The sequence below is a fragment of the Pavona decussata genome, unplaced genomic scaffold (genome assembly GCF_977016875.1).
Source record: "Pavona decussata unplaced genomic scaffold, jaPavDecu1.1 SCAFFOLD_184, whole genome shotgun sequence".
Lineage (NCBI taxonomy): Eukaryota > Metazoa > Cnidaria > Anthozoa > Scleractinia > Agariciidae > Pavona > Pavona decussata.
In genome coordinates this window covers 1,760,001-1,781,363 of record NW_028145593.1, presented here as the reverse complement: position 1 = coordinate 1,781,363, position 21,363 = coordinate 1,760,001, and the positions used below count along the sequence as shown (strand labels likewise).

General features: G+C 38.3%; 3 protein-coding genes and 2 long non-coding RNA genes across 7 annotated transcripts in view; 3 read left to right on the top strand and 2 right to left on the bottom strand.

The window, feature by feature from the left end:
- Positions 1–1,594: 1,594 nt before the first annotated feature.
- Positions 1,595–2,841, top strand: LOC146462880 (uncharacterized). 2 transcript variants are annotated; one of them, XR_014857030.1, is made up of 3 exons: positions 1,595–1,733; positions 1,991–2,097; positions 2,736–2,841. It is a non-coding gene; the product is annotated as an uncharacterized LOC146462880 (long non-coding RNA). The 2 variants fall into 2 exon arrangements; XR_014857029.1 differs by lacking the exon at positions 2,736–2,841 and having other exon boundaries at positions 1,991–2,445.
- An 11-nt stretch (positions 2,842–2,852) lies between these two features.
- LOC146462879 (uncharacterized) lies at positions 2,853–4,532 on the bottom strand. Its single transcript, XR_014857033.1, has 3 exons — positions 4,196–4,532; positions 3,741–3,786; positions 2,853–3,277 (listed from the first exon to the last, which is right to left on the bottom strand). It is a non-coding gene; the product is annotated as an uncharacterized LOC146462879 (long non-coding RNA).
- A 1,354-nt stretch (positions 4,533–5,886) lies between these two features.
- Positions 5,887–7,636, top strand: LOC146462878 (uncharacterized). Its single transcript, XM_085085183.1, has 3 exons — positions 5,887–6,184; positions 6,354–6,509; positions 7,266–7,636. The coding sequence occupies exons 1-3, from the start codon at positions 5,887–5,889 to the stop codon at positions 7,634–7,636; spliced, it is 825 nt and encodes a 274-aa protein (XP_084941309.1).
- A 2,925-nt stretch (positions 7,637–10,561) lies between these two features.
- Positions 10,562–17,174, bottom strand: LOC146462877 (methyltransferase-like protein 27). Its single transcript, XM_085085052.1, has 4 exons — positions 17,034–17,174; positions 12,845–12,988; positions 11,842–12,217; positions 10,562–11,189 (listed from the first exon to the last, which is right to left on the bottom strand). The coding sequence occupies exons 2-4, from the start codon at positions 12,965–12,967 to the stop codon at positions 11,011–11,013; spliced, it is 678 nt and encodes a 225-aa protein (XP_084941178.1). The 5' UTR covers positions 12,968–12,988; positions 17,034–17,174; the 3' UTR covers positions 10,562–11,010.
- Positions 15,624–21,363, top strand: part of LOC146462876 (uncharacterized) — a 15,093-nt gene continuing 9,353 nt past the window's right edge. Inside the window, exon 1 of one of the 2 annotated variants that reach the window (XM_085085046.1) lies at positions 15,624–16,971. The gene's annotated coding sequence lies outside the window, so the exon portion shown is untranslated. Of the gene's footprint in view, positions 16,972–19,497; positions 19,619–21,363 lie in introns of those variants that run through there. The other variant, XM_085085045.1, reaches the window with a different exon arrangement.

Here is a 21,363-nt window from a genome sequence, read left to right as displayed (position 1 = left end):
AGGAGTGGATGAATGTTTACATGCCTTTACCATTTTATCTTTGCCCACCGCTTCACTCGATGTTACTTCTTTGTACTGTTGCAGAGGACACTACATAACATAGGGTGAGGAGGATCCGAGCCCAACTGGATCCAGTCTTCGTTTGGAAAAGTATTCCTCATTAATTATTTGACCTAAAAGCAGTTCTTTCAATGAATGCATGAACATATGCTGTTATATGAATTTTCAACACCTGATGACACTGTTTACATCTTTCACGAAAATATTGTTTAATACTTCTTTGTACTGTTTTTGCACTACATAATAGGGTGAGGGTGACGTGTAGTGGCATTTGCAGAAATAAATCATAAACAACAAGTGATTTTTCGTTGCAGGTCAAATAAAGCGGGATAATGTCAAACACAACGCGTGCGCCTTTTTTGTGTTCTTTGACCGATATTTGGGAAGAGTAGCAATTACCATCCCTTCCCCTACTTGGGCTGGCTTTTGGCTGTTAATTTTTAACCCCCTTCTTCCGCTGAACTGCCTTTTTTAGCGGAAACCCGGGAAAATCTGGCGGGAGATTTGAGTTGTAATTTACCTTTGCGTAGTTCGCGTCTTGATAATGGCAGAAAATTATGATGACTGTGCTCCTTGCGAACAAATTCCCGAAAGAACCTGCTACGTTTCTTCTATGGATCAGGTCGCAAAGCTAATTTCAAGTTTTGAAACGAAAAATACTATAAAGTTTTCCTGTTACAAGGGTACTGGTAACTTTGGAAATCATGGTGAGTTAATATTTATTAATTTTTGGTTAACTTTTGCCCCCATAATACAGTTCTGCTGAGTCCTGTCAATTGCTGCAAATGTGGGGATCTAACCTTTGGAATAATAATAATTAAAAAAGAAAATCAATGGATTTAGAATCCACAGGATGACACTGAGACACTTCTTACAACAATAACAACATAATCCTTCCTTTAACTTAACATGTTGTGATCCTTTTTTTGAATTATGGAGTTCCTCACATACACAAAACTTCAATTAGATGAATAAAGTGTTAGTGAAAATTAGGAACTTCACTCTGGACAGTGCTCTTTTGTTATTAGAATCTTTGGTGACTTTACAAATTCAATTCCAGGAGAATGCCCCTTACAACAAATCCACCCCAGCCCCCTCCCCCCCCCCCCCCCCCCCCTTCCCATTGCCACGCCCTGGAGAGGCTGATGAAAGGATCAAATGGTTGGAAAAAAAAAAGAGGAAAACTTCTGCTTAGGTTTACTCAAATTGTTAATAATGTGGTTGGATTATTTCAGAAGTCTGGATACAACAATTGCATAGTTGTAAATGCAAATGTCACCATAGATGCTATATAATTTGTTGCTGGGTACACACCAGAGACATAATTCCTATTAAATTGCAGTTTGTAGTCTTTCATGATCACATGCATGCCCTTTCTGGTCTTGGTATCATGTCCAAAATTCAAACAATTTTTTTAAATAACAACAGGCACCAATATAGAGATATCAATGCTTGCAATGTGGTCGATTGATTTTCAAACTATAACACTGTGCCTAGATTACAGGAAAGGAAATCACAGACTTTATTGGGAGGAGCCAAAGGAGGTCCATGGTAAAAAAATAGAATTTACTGGAGTACCCTTTTACATCCTGGACTGCAAGATCTTGGACTGCCAGCATGGAAAGGATAGAAATGCTGCTCTCAAAAGGAAGAAGCAACTGCAAAGAGAAGAGGTGAGTGTACATACACAGTATTTTATTCACTGCTGGATTAGTAAAACTCATGAACAGAGAAACCATCTCAACTTTACCACCAAAACTGTTTTTATTGTCAAAACAATGGAAATGAATGCCTAATTTACTGACATAAAAGATGCCCAGACACTGTTTTAACCTCCATGTTGCAATAAACATTTATTCCTTTCGCTTCTTTCAAAATGGAGGGCAGAGTTATATGACCACTAAATATATATATTTCTTCTTGTTTTCAGGATGGAGATTTTGTTAAGAAACCAGATTCCTTGCACAGCCACCCAAGAAAGCAAACTGTCCAGCAAGGTTGAAATTAAGGGAAGTGGTAGAATTTCCAGATTACAAGGTTTGTGAGTTCAAAAATTGTGCATAACAAAAGCAACCAGTGCTAGTTATAACCACAAGGTGGTGGCTGTGGCTAAGGAGAGCTCCAATTGCAATAATAATAATAATAATAATAATAATAATAATAATAGTAGGAAAGTGGAAGATGCAAACAGTGATTGTGCCAGCTTTGTTGTAGGAGCACTTGACATCATCAAAAAGGGCTGGATAAGTACATTCAGAGGATCCCAGGCTCAATCAACATCACTGAGCTTCAAAATAAATCCTCTTCTGGGAATGGTTTCTTAGGAAGGTTCTTTCAATTAAGTGAATTCTTTAGTACCTGATCGAGGACCATGGTTTGGCCTTGGTGCTGAAGGGAAGAAAAGCTAGCAATCAACAACAACAACAACAACAACAACAATAATAATAATAATAATAATAATAACAGTAACGAGTATATATTCAGTAATTTAATTAAGCAACTTTTATTGTCCCTAAAGATTACAATATTGAAACAATTTCAATGCCATGGAATTTAACGAATACCTGGGTAATATGTGTCCTAATATAATGTTGGAATATAATTTTTTTAAATTCTGTACACTACAAAATGCAATAAATTTATTAAATGAATAATAAACAACCCCTATGCTGTAGATTGAAAAGGATACCAAACATGACAGGGAAAAGGCCTCAAAGAGATTGCGTAAAGATGTGGGAAAAGGAGAAGTGAGATCTGAGCAAAGAATCTACATTGAGTTCCCATCCCAGGCAGACCATGCACATCACCTTATGGGAGAGGTGAGATAATAAAGGGAAAGTGCAAAACCTGTTATGAATTAACTGGTTGGGACCTCTTTGACCTACTGGCTTTGGTTCAATAATTACAACTCACAAAATTTATTTATATTTATTTTCTTGCCTCTGATACAAACAGCCATTTCACAAAAAGATGAGCTAGGAACTTCTTCAACTGCAATGTTCAGTCATTATACAGCAATTGAAATTAAGCATAAATGTTATCAAATTTTTTCTCTAAGTGATGCAAATGCAGCCTGTGTCTTTTTCTCCTATAGAGAGTATTAATTTCACAAAAACAGTGTACAAGATTTTTTTTCCCATTCAAGTTCTGTCTTAATTAACAAAGATCCTATCATTCTAACTTTCATTACTATTGCAGGGTAGTGGCCTTTGTCAACCTGTTGATGAGAGGATTATTAGAAAAATTGATGCACTAGTTAATGAAGGTGTGAAAGACACTCGTGAAATGAAGAGACAATTATCAACAAGATCCAATATCAACATTAAATACATGTACCGGTAATATTCTCTATATAATTTTCTTAGGGTCTTACTTGCAAGAAAGATATTATGACATGTCATGTCATCCTCATGTATTTCATTCTAATTTACCTTATTATCAAGCATAATTAGTGATACTGTATGGAGCAATTAGACGCCAGTCATTACTGATTTGTTTTGGGTGCACATTTAGCATGATTTCTCATCTGTTCAGTAAATACATGTATGAAATTATACTTTTGTTACATTACCCCCATGATGTTATCAAATACTGTAAAAAGTTTAAATTTTTAAACTAGCCACATATGTTGAATACTAAATGCTTTCAATTACCAAAACAATGCTACTAAATTAACTTACATGTATTGTAGTCCACTTCATGGCAACAAGAACCAAGTAAGGTAGGCTATGGGGGAAATGGGGAATGTTTTAAAATTTTGTAGTTCCTGGTAAACCAAGTTTTCAAGCACTAGCTATAGCTGTTTTTAGTGAAATATAGCCTGTAGATAAATCCTCAAAGCTTTCACGCATGATTGTGGTTATTGTTTTATTTCCCATGATTAAAGATAGCAAAATATTGTCCAATAGTTAATATTAACATAACAACAGGGAGGAGGACTAAAGCAAACCTTTTGGGCTTTTACAAAGAAGTCCCCCCATTAAAAAAATATAAATAAATATATTTTTATACACTTCAACATAAGTTGTTGAAAATTCATGTATTCATCGAAAGAACTGCTTTTGAGTCAAAAAAATTAATGAGGAATACTTTTCCAAACGAAGACTGGATCCAGTTGGGCTCGGATCCTCCTCACCCTATGTTATGTAGTGTCCTCTGCAACAGTACAAAGAAGTAACATCGAGTGAAGCGGTGGGCAAAGATAAAATGGTAAAGGCATGTAAACATTCATCCACTCCTCGAAAAAATCTGCTTTGTCAGTCCTTCAGTGTGTTAACTGAGGAATAGTTGTCCCAACAGAGCTGGCCGCCGGCAAATTTATCACACAATGCAAAGGATAATAAAGCACTTCAGCGCCATATTTGTTTATTTCGTGAAAGCAGTCGGACGATGACGTCACAAGGACGATCGGAAAATTCCGATCAGTCGGGACCGCTTCACCCTATGTTACCTAATGCCGACCCAATAACTGCGCAACAAATTTTCCAGAGACTGCCACTGTTGAAACAGATTGCTAAACCACGCCAGATGTTGCACTTTCTGAAAAGACTATTCTTTTCTCTTGTAAGCTACTGCCGACAGCTTTTAATTACTCACACGTTAATTACTCACTGACACATGTACAGAAACAAATAGAACGTAGACCCGCACCATTTTAATTAACAATAGATTTAATTTATATCTGAGAAAGAATAACCATAAAGTTATGTAATTCATTTTTATGGCAAATTTGAGAACTAGTAAATTACTGTTCTCGCTTTTGTCCCTTAAACAAAAAACTTGCTACATAGTATTGCGGTGGCATATAATTTGATTTAGGAGTTTCACAAACAAGTTTGCATGGAAAGCAATTTCCTGTCACCTGTTGGTATGAAACAAAAGATGTCCTTGACATGGCTGGATGATATTGAAAAAAACCAAGTCCACGTTGTTGTTTTTGAAACCGAAGTTAAAGAGAGGCTGAAAGAACGAGACCAATCTTCTCAGTCTATACATAACGACAAAACTATTTCAGTAGTATCAGCTCTTTTAGAGTATTATTGGCATAGCACTGCATGCACCGAAAGAAAACAGAGTGGACGGTAGGAAGAAGATCGATATTCTTCGTTTAGGACCGAAACACCAGGACAGGATGTTTTTAAGTTTTAGATTATTCACTCCCACACACGAAATGACGTATATCGCTAGAAGATCTATTAAATACAAATGCGTCTAGAACATGTTTGGACGGTTTTATAATATGTTAAAATGTGTGACATTCTATAAAAATGTTTGAAAAATGACATCTTTTCAAGTCTGGATTTCGGCGTTCTGTTTAATAGCTTCATCAAAACAACTTCAAAGAGTTGATGCGTATGCTTAAGATAGCCAGTCAGAATTATCTGACATTATCAATAATAAACAACAATTTCAAGGTGATAGAGGAAGTCCTTCGGGCATTATAAATGTTTTATACCGACAATAATCATATAAAAAGGTCCAGTTAGCCTACATCTCGAAAGAGTGGATCAGAAAGTGGAGAGGACAATGAAATTTCTAGCAGCGTTCCTTCAGTTTATTTACCTTGTAAAAGCACTGAGGCTCTCCGATCAGTTCGTACAAGTTCGATTCCAGTTTGACGACTCTCTTTATCTGAACGTTACAAGGCTAACCAACTAGAATTATCCCAACGATATTACTGGCATCATCAATAATTATAAACAATTCCATGGTTATAGAGGAAGTCCTACGAGTATCATTAATGTTTTATACCGACAATAAAAAATGACATAAAAAGGTCCACTTAGCCTACATCTCGAAAGAGTGTACCAGAAAGTGGAAGAGACAATGAAATTTCTAACAGCTTTTCTTCTGTTTATTTACCTTGTAAAAGAACTGAGGCTCTCTGATCAGTTCGTTCAAGTTCGATTCCAGTCTGACGATTCTCTTTATCTGAACGTTACACTGCTGAAAACGACTTTTGTCGATGACATCTTGGACTGCAACTTCACATGCCTTCAACAAACTCGTTGTGTTTCGTTCAACTTGGCGGTCGTTGCGAACAGTGAAGGGAAATTCTGGTGTGAACTTCTTCCATCAACCAGATACAGCAACCCTCAGAGACTTACTTCAAACAGCCAATCTCGCCATTTCTAAATTCAGGTTTGTAATTCGAATTTCTGGTGATGACAATCTTCATTGTTGCCACTCATTTGCTAGTTTTAATTTCTGCCATCTTACAAAATGAATATTTTTTAAATAAGTAAAATTGATAAATATTTCCAATCTTTGGGAGGCTCGACAGGAAGTTTAAGGATACATGATTGTGAACATTTTGTTCTCTTTCACGCAGAATCCATGTTTTAGCGAGCCTTGTCTGAACAATGGAACATGTTCAGTGAACTCGTTCCGAGATGGAACATACAAGTGCAACTGCCATCCGGGATATCTCGGCAATCGCTGTGGAATAGGTAATTACAAAACGTTAGAATTGTCGCCACAGATAGAACGCTCGACCAGCACTAAGAAAGCCAATTAGAATTTTACCCTATCTAGACCTTAGTGGGAAGAAAGTGAAAGGGTAGGGTGAACAGACGTCGCTAAAACTTTGCAACTATTTCAGAAATTTATCTGTGATCAATTTGGTGTGGTCGGTCAACCAACGTGCAGGTTTTCGGAAAAATTGAATAAAGGTGCACACGTTCAACTCGACGAATGTCAAAAGCTTCGAAAGAATAAGGACGTCCGACAGTCAAGAAGTTAATTTTGAAAACGCGGAGGAGTTGTGAGGTTCTGTTAACCGCTAATAGTTAATAGACGAGAATGAATTTGAACACGGGAACCTCCTTTTACAAAACTAAACGCACGGGGAGAATCTCCCCGAGAAGTCTACTTTTTTTCAGGCTTGCGGCCGAGCATATAAAAGGGTAGGCATTCCGAAAGCTGGGATATAGAAGAGGTGTGGGAAACCGTCATTTAGGTATTTAAAAGAGTCCTTAAAAAAATATTCAAACGGTATACTGACTGCAGAGGGATCCAGTGTTTCTACATAATTGAAAAGATGTGAAAGTGGTTACCTTTTCTGTTAAAAACTGTATGTAAACTTCCCGTGTAAGGGCTTGTATCTTAGGGAGGAGCCTCCTAGCCTGTGAGAACTTTTTAAAGAGCCCAGTCTTCCCATTTTTCCCTACAGCTTCAGTACATTTTGTTCCTTTGTTTCATTTTAGACCCACCAGAGTGTAGAAACTTTAGCGTGCTGAGCGATCCTGGTCGGCACTACTCCTATGGGGAAGGCGAGAAAAAGGACCACTCCCTCAAGAAGGGCTGGTACCGATTCCTGTCCAACTTATACACAAGAATGATTGACAGCTGCATACCGCGTCGCAGATGTTCGACTGTCAGACCGGGCTGGCTTAATGGTGCACTTCCGTCACTAAAAAAAGGCATCGTTTCAAGAGAAGTGTGCTTTCATGGATTCGATCAGTGCTGTTACCATAGAGTTCAGATTCGTGTGAGAAAATGTGTAGAGGGGTTTTATGTGTATGAGTTACCACCCTCGCCAAAAGTCGGAAAGCTTCGCTACTGTGCAAAAGAATGAACCAAGGAACAGTGTTGCACCATTTTCCTATAGTTTCAGTTATTTTATGCCTTTGTTTCATTTTTACACCCACCAGAGCGTAGAAATCACAGCGTGATGAGCAATCACGAAGTGACTGCAGTCCAGCGAGGTGACTGCAGTCTAGTGTAGTCCGACTACACTGGACTGCAGTCACTTCGCACCATGAACGACGGTGTCATTCATATGGCAAAATTTTTATATTAATACCGGTTTAGAGGAAGGCGAAATGACTTTATTCCAGTATCAACATGAATGTGAGTAGGAGTGAGATAAACATGCTGAGAAAGTTGATATTTGCCATGTTTGGTTTCTGTAAAGTAAATGCATGGCTGCGTCGGTGGGATTAGAATATTAATATTGGTAATATATTGGTAATATTGGGAATATTAATGTTGGTTTTATCAATAGTGTTGATATATAAAGATAATGTTTGGCCACCGTAAAGAGCTTGGAGTGCTGATGCTTCAAGTATTGGTCCTTTCAGTGTCAGAGCGATTCGCTCTGATCGACAAGCTGCCGATCATCAGCATTCGAATCGCTAGCCTTTAGTCATTAACTCTTTTGATAAAACCAAACATTCGTTGATATTTCTCAATAAAAGTCAGAAATGAATATAACTAGTAGATGATCTTTTACGGCCCCTCCACACTGTTCCCTACCCCAAAGAAAATCGCATTTCAATAAATCTTAATTCGGATTTAACCACCGGGATTCAGTTATCAACCAAATCCTTTCCAGTGACGGATTTCTTGGATTTGGAATCCATTTCGAGTTCCCTAAGGAGAGACAACAAAAGATCTGAAAATTTGGCATAATTTCTCGCGTTATCGACTTGATGCATATTTCCCTACGGCACACCGGTTAGAAGATTTCTCGTGCTTTGCACCGGTTACATCAGTTTCTTGCGCGCGGCACCCGTTGTGTGATTTCTCATGCGTAATACCTGTCAAATTTTCCCGCGCTTTTTAATGGTTCCCTTTTTTTCCCTTCGCGTTCGCTACCCATAGACATGATTTCCCGCGCTTTGAGTAACTTGAATGACTATCCCTTGTCTAGTAACGGATACCTGTCTCCCGCGCTTTGTTCGGATCGTACGTTTTCCCTCGCTTTGAAAAGGTACGGTTACTTGTTCCCTCTCCCCCTCTTGGCACATGTTGCTTGTTGTTATACTTTCACGTAGCATTCAGTCAGTTCCCGTTGCTTAGCAACAACCCTACAATAAACGTGGTCTCGGTTAATTCTCCAAGAACACCTTAAGCTTAAATATCTATCCTGGCCCTCGCTTATTGGATTAAGAATGAAGAGTGAACGTCTCTGTACGAAGTTTAGTAAAATCTTCGGAAAACCAAGGAATACAAGTAAAGGAAAATTGGTTTTCACTTTAGTTTCTTCTTTTAAGTTTCTTAAGCTTCACTTAAGTTTTTGTCTTTCTTCTCTTCGATTCTCTAAAGTGTATGTGCACTCGCTTTCGTTTTCCGATTTTTACTTTCCATCGCCCGATTGATTGCTATCTGGCCGTATGCGAATATTTTTAATCCAGACATGAATGATTGATTTTTATACAGAATTGTAATATATATGACCACCCGTGTAATAGTGGAACTTCTCCAAAACCGGTGTTCTGGCCTGATTATTTAAAGGGAACCTCCACTCTCACGACAAATTGACGGGTAAGCGTTGGAAATAGTGTCTAAATTCTAAATTTTTGTCTAAAACGTAGAAATGACATTCAAGTGTGTTAAATATTAGATATGATTATCGACAACTTTCGCTTTTAAATTTCCTGGGGGCAGCCATTTTGAATTTTATGACGTGTAATGGTTGCCTCTATTGTTATTCAGCAGAATTTCTTTTGTGTAAAACAATTGAGCAACCTTATTACGTCATGAAATCCAAGAGGGCGGCGCGCGGGAAATTTAAAAGCAAAAATAGCCGATAATCAAATCATGTTTTTTCCGACACTGAAATATTATTTCCATGTTTTCCAATGAAATTTCAAAGAAAATTGTATTTTCAACAATGTAACGTTAACATGTTTCGAGAGTGGAGGTTTCCTTCAAAGGAAGGGGTCTACATTTCAGCCGTTGTGTATGCATTTAAATTCTTTTTTCTCTTTCTTATCAACTTTATGGCCTTAAAAATCCCACTCATATGTACTTCAGTAATCACATTCTATAATTAGTCTAAGCAAAATGACTGATGACCAAACTTCACAGAAAATGCTAGTGGATTGTACTCCACGGTTGATATGTTTACAGTTATAACGGAATCATATGAAAAAATTACCACCCGACTTACCTATTCCCTTCCGAATGGTTCATAAACAACGAATTAAATTAAACAGGCTTGGGTCATGGCGAGCAAAGGCGAAAAAGAATTTTGATTCATGGACATGCGCAGAACCGTGAACCCCTCCCTTTAAGAACGGTGCCTCCTTTTGCAGCTGCGCATATGTTCTGCGCATCTCGGGATGGTACGAGAAAACTCTAATCACTACAGTCACTGATGAACCAAGCACGCAAGCCAGGGTGTTCCCCCAGTAGAGTTCCCTGGGTATTTTTGTACGGCTTTGAACTATGCAGGTAAAGAATATCTTAGCAAGGTCATTGAAATCCAAATAAAATTAACTTATGCTTTTTTTCAGAGATAATTTTGGAGAAAATTCCATATTTTATGATAAAAGTACACGCTAAAAAGTCACGACCTTTCTACCTCTCTGAGACCATTTTCAAGTGCGAGTAAAAAATAAAAATCTTAGCCTAAATATATTACAAACAGTTAAAATTCGGTAAGAATGTCAATAACGCTAAAATGTGATAAAATGTCTCAATGATAAGTATTTATAAAGTTAGAAAAGTAAATAAAACAATGAACAATGAGGCAATACGTTTTTTTATACTTTAATGCTTTTTTGAATTTTTGTCGCATAGTCATATCTGGAAAATGCCCGACTAACCGCACTCTCCTTTTCGAATTTCAACATCCCTTGGTAAACTCTGCTTTCTCTGCATAGTCATAAACTGCGCATATATACCTCTGTGCTATAAGTATGATGAATAATTAGTGTTCCTGATAATGTTAAACGGCCGGAAATCTCACGTTTACAGCTAGCAAGACAAGCGTCATCGGAGTTTTGACCCATCTCACTTAATTTTGGCTATTTATGTTATGCCCCACTGAAAACCACTTTTCTGACGTGGACCCTCTGTCAACAGATTGTCATCATCATCATCATCATCATCATCATCATCTTACCATCCCTCTCTCTTTGGAAACACTCAATAAACATGCCAGAAACAGAAGGAGGCACGACATTTATGGTTTGTTATTTTGTTCAATTTTCTGAAACTTGTTCAGCTTTCGGAGACTTTGTAAACAAACGCACTGCACTCTCTTGGCATGTCTTCCTTCTCAAAATGAGGAACTTTCCCTTCACTAAAGAGTTTCCACCTTCCTTGATTTTCTAGCTCGACCATTTTCTCTTCGTACGCTTCTCTATCGGCTGAGCGCATGCTGAAACAAATCAGTCCACCTGGCGCGATCAAGAAACAAATGCAGATATCAAAATCCAGTCACTTGAATTTGATTTTCTAGACGCAACACGATAACTGCAACACTGACAACGATTGATACTCATCCGCCGACGTTTCGTACTTGGCCATTTATATATGTATGTTTGGTTGTATCAACAAAGTTGATAGGGTAATTCAGTTGGCCACCGTTAAGAGAATCGAGTGCTGACGTTTCAAGCGTTGCTCAAAAGCGAATCCTTTTTTCATTCAATCAGAACGGATTTGCTTTTACGCTCTTACGAAAGGGAATCATTTCTTCATTCAATCAGAATGGATTCGATCGAAAGGCTAACACTTGTAAACGTCAGCACTTGTATGTCTACGGTGGCCGAATTACTGTATCAACAAAGCTGTTAAAACCAAACATCCGTTTGTTCTCTCCGCTCACCCCGCCCGTCCCCCACCCCCCCCCCTTCCCCTCACGACGCAGCAACACAGTTTGTTTATATACTAACCCTCTTATCCAAGTGTTGTTTCTTGACAAAAGTCCTATCGCCAGTCCAGCTATAGTCTATCGTTAAGAAGCAATTAATTCAGATACATTTAAACTTGGAAGAGGCTTCATAAATTTGGCCCCTGCGCAGTCCCCCATTACACCCTTTCTTAACTCACCATTCTTAACCATTCTAATCATTTCCACAAAACCGGTTGGACGGACATGCGCAAAGCCAAGTGTCCCTACACAGATCAGAGCATCATATTGACCTGTCTCGACACCGGGAGTCCGCTGGTCCCCGAGGGAGGCGCAGATGAATTTCTTGTAGACGTTTTTCCTTTTCGCCTCGTCTAACATCGCCTGTGAAATATCCAAGGCATCAACGTTGTAGTAACCTTGTTTATGAAGCTCAACACCGACCAGGCCAGTCCCAGCTCCTGCGTCCATTATTCTGATGTCGCTTTTTGGTTTATCTTGGAAAGTTTTTTTCATAGCCACATCTAAACAATCTACCATCGGTTTGTGAAATACACAACAAGCTTCTCTTAGATCCTGCAATCAAATCACAGCACTTCATTGTTTCTATAGTTAATAAGTAGTTAATAGTTGATTAAAATGACGCGTAGAGGTGTAACCGCGTTACCTTAAAAGCGTTATTAACTCCCCCCCCCCCTCTCTAATAAATCATTAAGACCCCGAGTTGCCCTCCCCCTCCCCCAATATGCTTAAGCTGTGTTCACAATTTTGATGGTCTTGCAGCTACTCAGTCTTTACTCTGCAGTTTACTTTTATGAAATTTCAAAAGTTTCACATCATCTATTGACTTCATTTAGCCAAACACGAAGAATAACCTGAAAGCTACGGTCGGAGAGAATTCTCTGTTGCGGCATCCATGCTCTGGAACACGTTGCCAGATGAGTTTACAGACCACCAAACGCCATCCTCGGAGACCCAGGGGCAGGCTAGTCGGGTGCAAGGGATTTTCGTGGGCGAAAACCTACTATAAACTTTTCACCCACGAAAATTCCTTCCACCCGACTAGCTGACCCTGGTTCTCAGATAATGACCAAATTTTCTAATTTTTTTAGACATTGTAAAGCGCTAAGTGGCTACATGGAATCAGCTCTCTATAAATGGCACAATTATCATCATCATCATCATCATTATTTATCTCCTTACCTTGTCATACTTGACTGCCCAACGACTATAAACATCTCTGATTTCATCGTCAGTTGAGTTGTCGGTTAGATTTGACAATCGTCCGCTATAGTACTTAGCATAAGCATAACTTTTGTAATCCATTGTTCATGACACGTAGATTTCCTACCATTTGTAGAAGAAAAACAACTTACAAATAACTGAATAAATAAACCAGGGTGCCTTTTTTTGAAGAGCGGCAGGGAGGGGGGGGAGGGGGGGAGTTCTTGTTCATTGTAACTCTGGCCCTGAAGAAGACTAGTGGTACTCGATTAATTATTGACTCAAATAAATAACCCCTTTGCCGTAGTGTCAGCCCTGTCATCAATTTGGTCTGTTTAGGCGTAAAGTGACGTCTGGAAAGCGCATCTCTACTACAAGACAGGGGCACCCAACAGATCTTTTAGGTAAATTATCTGTTCGGAAGACCCTTAATCTCCTACAATTTTCTAAAGGGAATTTTCACCTCGAACGTTCGCGATTTTGGGAATTTAAGGCCTAGTGTTTTCGGATTAATGAAAATTTGGTTTCGGGTACCGAAGAAAGGTCAGTTAAGATTTTCGGAAAGGAAATAAGACCTAAGGATTTCGAGAAATGCACAAAAATGCCCTAGTAATTAATAAAAATAATAAATAAATAATAAATAAAAATGTTATAGCGCGGCTATATAAAATGAACCTACAGAGCTTTAAAGGCACTCCAGATAGCCAAAAATAGCGTTTCGAAGGATTTCAGAGAAAACTGTCGTTGGGTGCCCTTGTACAACAGGTCCGGAAACAAAACGCATTCAGAAAAAAATAATTTGAGCGTCTTGTGGTCCTCTGCAAGTTTCTTCATTTTTGTTCTTGACTACAGGTAGCCAACGTTTTAATTCTAAGTGCTCAAATTCTAATGCTAGTACTTGGTTTTAATTCACTGGTTCGTTCCCAGACTTTTCCCTTGTTAAGTCGGAAGGGAGTTTCTATCCTTTTGGTCCAACAATCTACTTTACGACCCTTTTAAATACTGAAATTTTTAATTTCACTACCATTTCGCAATGGCGATTAATGCATTCCTTTCGAGCGAAGCCCCCTTGACATCCCGGCCAATAGGGAGTTAAACTTATTTAAGCAGCTACTGCCGCGACGACAACGAAAACGTCTCTTGAAAATATAAGTTCACGTTAGTTGAACTAATTCTTCGCAATAAAGGCAACGCGTTCAACTTGTAACGAAACTCTCCAGGAACAGAATAAGTAGGAATAGCGTTCCAGTTAATACAAAGAATGGAAAATTGCCGTGTAGTCACCGGCAATTGTCATTTCCTAGGCCGTTGTTGTTTGGCCGAGAACGGCAACGAAACGGCTTTTTTTTACATTTGATTACTAATATTACTATATGACACTGCATTACAAAACAAAAAAGAAACATACTTAACTATAGTTACCTACACAACATACTAGCTACACAACTTACAATACAGCTACTCCGGTACTAACAATTATACCGTTACTTACAATACGATACTACTGAATTACTTACAATACTTACAATACGGTGCTAACGATAATCACAATACTTATGATGCTTTTTAAACTTCAAATTTAAGCAATAAATTACACAATTACACATTACGTGCTTGCACTTGGCAGCCTTGCAAAGCAATATAGCAAAAATACAAAAAAATTGAAATAAAATTAAAAGGCTCAAAGACTTATTTGCAACTTGGATTTGTGTTTATCAATTTCAAGGTGACTCTTTAATATAGCACAATACGCTTCCCAGATATACTCTTCTTCTCTTCGTGACGCAGTATAGATGTAATAATTGTCAATAATTAAACAGAGGTTCAAGCCAAGACGACAAGAGAGATCTCTAGTGAATCCGTACATTATTTCTTGTTCTGATAAGGTGATTGAATTTAGGGGTTTTCCCTTCCACCAGAGGGAAAATCGAGTCCAAAAACTCTGTACAAAAGGGCAAGTTACGAAACTTAGGTGTTTCAATGTTTGTTTCTCGTTACAAAGGTGGCATTGCTCTTTTTGAACAAGCGAATCCCTGAAAAGAGTGGCATTAGTGGGTAAAATATGATGAATGATCTTAAACTGAAAGATAGCAAGTCTAATATCTTTAGTAACTTTGAAGGGAATGCTGTAAGTAAGTCGTATCGATTCTTTGTCGAAGTTAGCCTGTTTCATCCTCTTCTCTGCTGTAGGTCTTATTATTTGAGGGATCGCGTGGCAAAGGCTATAATACTTTAGAAAGTTAGTCGTTAACTGAAATGTGGATACAAAGTCGTTAAAGGTTAAGAAAGAGTCGCCTTTGAAAAATCGCTGACTTTAGTAATGCCAGCTTCATGCCACTGCTTGTAATAGACTGAGGATCCATTAATTTTAATAAGCCTATTATTCCAGATAATTTCATCTAGTATTTGCTCTTTGGATTCAGGAAAAGAGCAAACTAGTTTTTTCCAAGCTTCCAAGGCTTCTTTATAAAAATCAACAGGTATATGGGCTTTTAGGAACTTCAGATTGAAATTGCATTCAAAAAGAAATCGGCCACCAACGTTTTTTAGATATGCCAGAGGAAAGTAACTACAGCTGGTAGCCGGATTACTGCCATTTAATCGTTTTATCCCTGTGACTTTGAGGGAATTGTTAACGATTTCAAAGTCAGGCATGTTTAGTCCTCCTTTCTCTTTTGGACCTATCATAGTCGTATGCTTAATTTTCACTGTTTTGCCCCAGATAAAAGATTTGATAACTTAATTGACCGTAGTGATGAAAAACGATGGAAACGATAGCATAGAAGTATTATAAATAAGTTTGGATAGTGCAAGAGTTTTCAGAATGGTTATACGACCGTATAATGTGAGGTTCCTAGGGTACCATAGATTAAATAGAGTTTTCATGGAAGTGAGCTTTTGTTCAATTTTTTTTTTTATGAGAAACTTCATCATTATACGAAAAATGAATTCCAAGTGCGTAGACAGATTAAGAGGGCCATGTTATATCCAAATTCTTTGTCTTTTTATTCCAATTGATTTTACTTAAGGTGGTATTATATAACTCATGAAACATAAAGTTTTAAAGTCAATGCTTGTTAGACCTGTAAGATAAACACAATAGTCAAGATGGCTGACCAGCTAAAAGCACTTTATTCGTCGTGTACGTCACGTGATACACAATGACAAATAAGGACGCACTAGGGTGGACTGAGCATTTATGTCACATCCTTCCCTTTAAAAATAAATGAAATAAATCTGAACTTAAAAAAAATATAACACCTACCAAACACTTAATCTGACTTCCCCACTCATGAATGTGACCATGTCTTTTGGTCGGACGGTGGACGTACCAACTTACAGTGTTCCACTCAGACTGATTTGGTTTTAAAACGAGAACAAACATTTTCTAGCGTTTTCGCTGGGTGGGGGGCTTACTTATTTTACTCCTCAGTAAAACAGCAGCGAAACAGTAAAACGGAAACCAACATTTTTATATATTTGTGTGTACATATTTGTTTAAAAACAAACCAACTGGGCCGCATGAAGAATATTTCTAATAGGAAAAATAGAAAATAGGGGGGACTAATTCCAAAATCTCATGTCCCTAGGGGTCTTATGAGAGGGGGGGAGGGGTAAATGGAGAGGGGGGCTCAATAAAGCTTTTACGTTTAATTAAAAAAAAATTCAGACAAAATATTTCTTGGAGGGTGACAATCAACTAATGAATTTAACAGTATCACCATCTTTTTTTTTTTTTTTCAACCAAGAAATTAATCCGCCATCCGCAACCGCCATCCCCCATCCGCCATCCGCCATCCGCCATCCACATCCACCCGTCCGCATCCGTCTTTTACAGAGTCCCCCACAGACAGAAGCCTAACATATGCATTGAAGCACCACAAGTAGCCTTTCCCTGCTCTATACTGTTTTTCGTTTTTGTTCTTTGCTTTCATCATCCGTGGCAGGTTCCTACAATAATTATTACGCTTACAACCTTATAATTACCAACACACAAACATGTCCAAGACAAATCTGATGCAATAATGTACGATGTTATAAGAAGGGAGCCATCATGACTTCGATCACTTTGCAGCCGAGACAAATTGGAAGGTTTCCCTGTTCGTGTAAGTAACAATTACCATTATTGTTCTGTGTAAGGAAGGATTACTTAAGTTAAGGGTCTTACCTATATGTATCAGCGTCTGTTACAGTACCTCACAGGAGTTGCAGATTGTCGCTTGATTTCGCTTGTCTTGTGACTTGGGTGACGCATGCAAGCCTCGTGCCTCGTGATTTTTAAACAAATGCAAACACAGGTTCAATAATTTCACGCTACGATAGCTGCAAAAGCGAGTCCAAAGGTGAGAAACAAACCTTTTGTTTTTTTTCGTTGAACCCCCGGGGAAGGTTTGTATTGCAAACCGAAATATCGGGTAAAACAAAAATAAACAAAATACATTTCAGTTATTCTAGCCAAGTTCGCCACCTCCGCCATTAGGATCAGTTTGTATTTGAAATAATTTGCTGATCCAGGTCTACAATTAAGAGATCCGGCACCAATCATCGGTTTGTCGCTGTGGTCTTACAAGTTCTCTATCATATAAGATTACGCTGAAGATGAGACAGTTTCATTCATTTTATCGAAAGAATGATGAAATATAGCTTTGAAATCTTGACTAGTAATAATACCAGATGTGTAAATATGAATATAAGAATATAGCTAGCTAAGCTGCAGTTGACCTCAATCTAAAGGGATCTATAACTTCAAGCATTTTTTTGCTTTTCTATAGACTCCCTCATCACTATTTTATTTAGTATTGTATAATTATCATGAACAACAATGTATTAGTGATGGAAGCAATAAATTGAATTGAATTGAATTTGACGTTCGGAATCTACAATACCAATTGTATTTTGTTTACAATATTAGCGCTCCAATTCTCAACGACCACCCGTAACTGAATCTCCTAACGTGAGCTTGGGCTGCCGATGTTAAGGATATGATGTAGGGCTCTCTTTTATGCATTTATAAATAACTGTTATCCCTGTTACTAAATCACGCTTAATCACATGGTGAAAACCTTAACATCAACTCTAAAGGCTGGTTTCCATATGATCGCGGATCGCAGATCGCAATAAGGTCAGCGATCGTCTGCGATCATATGGAAACCAACCTTTAGATAGAACATGGTTCTATCTTCTGCGATCGTCTGCGATCGCGATGGCAGGATCGCAGACGATCGCAGAAGTAGTTTCCATATGATCGCAGACGATCGCAGACCTTATTGCGATCTGCAATCTGCGATCCGCGATCATATGGAAACCAGCCTTAACTCTTACACAAGTACACCGTTCTGTTCGGGAAGAGTCCATAAAAACGCTTTTGTTTGTGAATTTCGGCTCGCCGCTGGACCGGTCCGACTGGGATTTTTCCTCCCTTGTCTCTCTACTATTACACTCGAGTGAACGTTGAGGGGCACCCAACGACGGTTTTCTCTCAGATCCTTTGAAACGCTATTTTAGGCTATTTGGAGTGCCTTTAAAGCTCTGTAGGTTCATTTTAGGCTGTGCTATAATATTTTTATCTGTTCGGTCATTCTAGGGGAACTTCAGTCTTTTCGAAACTACTAGGGCATTTTTGTCCATTTCCCGAAAACCTTTGGTCTTATTTCCTTTCCGAAAATCTTAGCTGACCTTTTTTCGGTACCCGAAACGACATTTTTATCAATCCGAAAACACTACGCCTTAAATTTTCCATATCACGAAAGTTCGGGGTGAAAATTCCCCTCAGAAAGTTGTAGGGGATTAAGGACCTTCCGAACAGATAATTTACCGAAACGATCCGTTGGGTACCCTGAACGTTCAACGCCGAACCCTTCAAATTGCTAGAATCGCCGTCGTCCACCTCAAGAACGACAACACACCACATTTAAGGTAACAATACGTTTATTTTCACGATTATTTTGATGTTAAATGAGATTATTTATCGCAATCTAGTACGATAATAGGAAGATTTTCGACTTTCCCATACATTCCCTAACATTTCCTCTATACATTCAAAATACAAACGGTCACACAATTTGTGTGGGTTCCCTCTGGTTATGACCGCTATTACGCAAGATGTTCATCGCTCACAGCTTGAGCTTGGGATGCCTGTGATTAAACTATTCGTAATCTTGCCTTCAAATAGGGCACGTTTTTCCCATACAAAAGCTTATAATTTCGCTTATTACGCAACGGTTATTACCATACTCATACTTTTAAAAATGTTTCGTGAATCCCCTTTGAACCACTCTACTGGGTTGAAGTACTCCCAGTTGATAAACATTCAATGATGTTTTTGACATGGCCTTTGAGGGCCTTGTCCTCTTCCCATCGTCCCCCGCGCTCCTCGTTATTTCACTCTCTCCAGTCTCTTGTCAGTTCCTACGCTCGAGCGCGAAAGAGGCCTTTGCGTTGCGGAGGACAGAGAAAAAGCTAACAAAACAATTCGTGTGTGTCTCGTGACTGCAATTAGCGCAATAGATGATGGATGATAGTTTTCTGACATAAATCAAGAAAAGCACAGACATCCCAAGCTCTATTGTTGCGTAACACTCATCGTGAAATTCAAATTACGTGACGTTACAAAGGTCATAGAGCTTGGGTTACCTGTGGGAAAAGTAACGCAAATTATATTATTCACTTCGAAGTCAGTACAGTTTCATGACAACAGCCGATTTCGTCACAGCCGAAAGCACACTGTTTGTAGTTGTTTCCTAAAATAACAAGGTTAGTTTTATATTTCTTTGCTTCGAAAATTCATAAAATCCTTCTTCTCGTGAGGTTCAAGCCACAATTGCCCTCCGGCCCATATATTATTGCAGCATATTATTCTCGATTGGTATCGGGTTTAGACGTTAATTAGTTAGTCGGTTGGGCCTTCTTTCTTTTACAGGAGGGTTGTCTAATAAATCCTCACTGTATTAAACCGTCCTTAATACTTTGTTTCCAGTCCGTATAGTTCGTTCGGTCCGTGAACTTCACTCACGGTCCGTAAGGAAGAGTTTACGGTCCGTAAATTACATCTCATTATGAGGAAACCGGTCGTTTTACGCATATTTAATGAGACATGTCTGCAGACTATTCGAGCGTGAAAGTTGAATGAAAACAAGCTTATACTTACGAATCACTCAGTTGACTTACAGTCGCACATGCTGGTACAGGTAGCAATTTCTAATCATTTGTGCCAGTTAAAGAGATGCTTGTGATGTTTTTGTCTTCATCATGTGAACCTCAAAGTAACGGTATACGTCGTTAACATGAAAAGTGATACGGGCACTTACTGGTCACATGTTGGTTGTAGTCTAATCATTTGTGCAAGTTAAAGAACTGCTTGGGATATTTTTGACGGACTAACTGACTGAACTACACTCTTTCTTTTTTATAAGAATATATTTTATAAGAATATCGAGGCTGAAATTTGCGAAATTTTAAGAATATTTTAAGAATAAGCCTGAGGTTAAAATTGTGAAAAGAAGATAATTTCGTGAGTTGAAAATCTGTAAATACAATACAATGATATGTTATTAACTGTATAAAAAAAGTATTCCTTTCTCTAAACGGCAAAACTAGCCAACAAACGAAACACTCTTCACCAGCGATAGCCAAATGTTCAATGATGAGCGGTATATGTAATGTATTTGTGCAGTACAAAATATGTACAATGCAAAAGACGTGAACTAAACCGCAAAATTTTTCAAGATAAATTCTTTCAATTTTGAATAACAAAACTAGGCGACAAGTAAAAGAAAAAGCCATATGTGACGCGATACAGATCTCAGAGATCTAGACACCAAACACTTGTAATTGATAGCCCAATACGTTCTGAAAAGGAAATGTCATAAGCTATAATTAAGATTATAGCAAGAATATTTTCAGCCTAAAATCGGCAGAAAAATAGGAATATTTAGCCTGGGCCGGAAAAACAATATCCTTATAAAAAAGAACGACTGTATTTGCCGGGCAAGCAAGCCACTAAGTATGAAATATAATGACTCTAATGATATCTTGAACACCAATCAGATCAGACAACAAGTGTTGGAGAAAGAGAATGATCTTAAAGGCCCATGTTCACCCAAGAGACATTGCGCGCCGAGCTGAATTTCGCACAGTCGAAAATTCAGAAAATTACCAGCGAGCGCTAAATAGCGAAAGTAATCCACATTCATCGAGCTCATTTCCTGGAATATCACTATTTTTCGTGTCACTAAGCTTTGTATAATATCCTCTTGCTTTGGTTATGTGGATATTTTCAATAACAGTCTTCGTCTGGAAAGGAAAATTGGAAAATCGTCGGTCGCTTCTAAGTAACATCAATGTGGTTGTACAATTGTTATTCCGAAGGCCGGAATGTATTTGTCTTGCTTTTATTCTGAAACAAAGAAGCGGGAGGATTTGTTGTCTCCATGCATGCATCTGTTGTAGCGATGTTCCTGATTTCAACGGATGTCTGACCTTAACACGTAAGTTTTTAA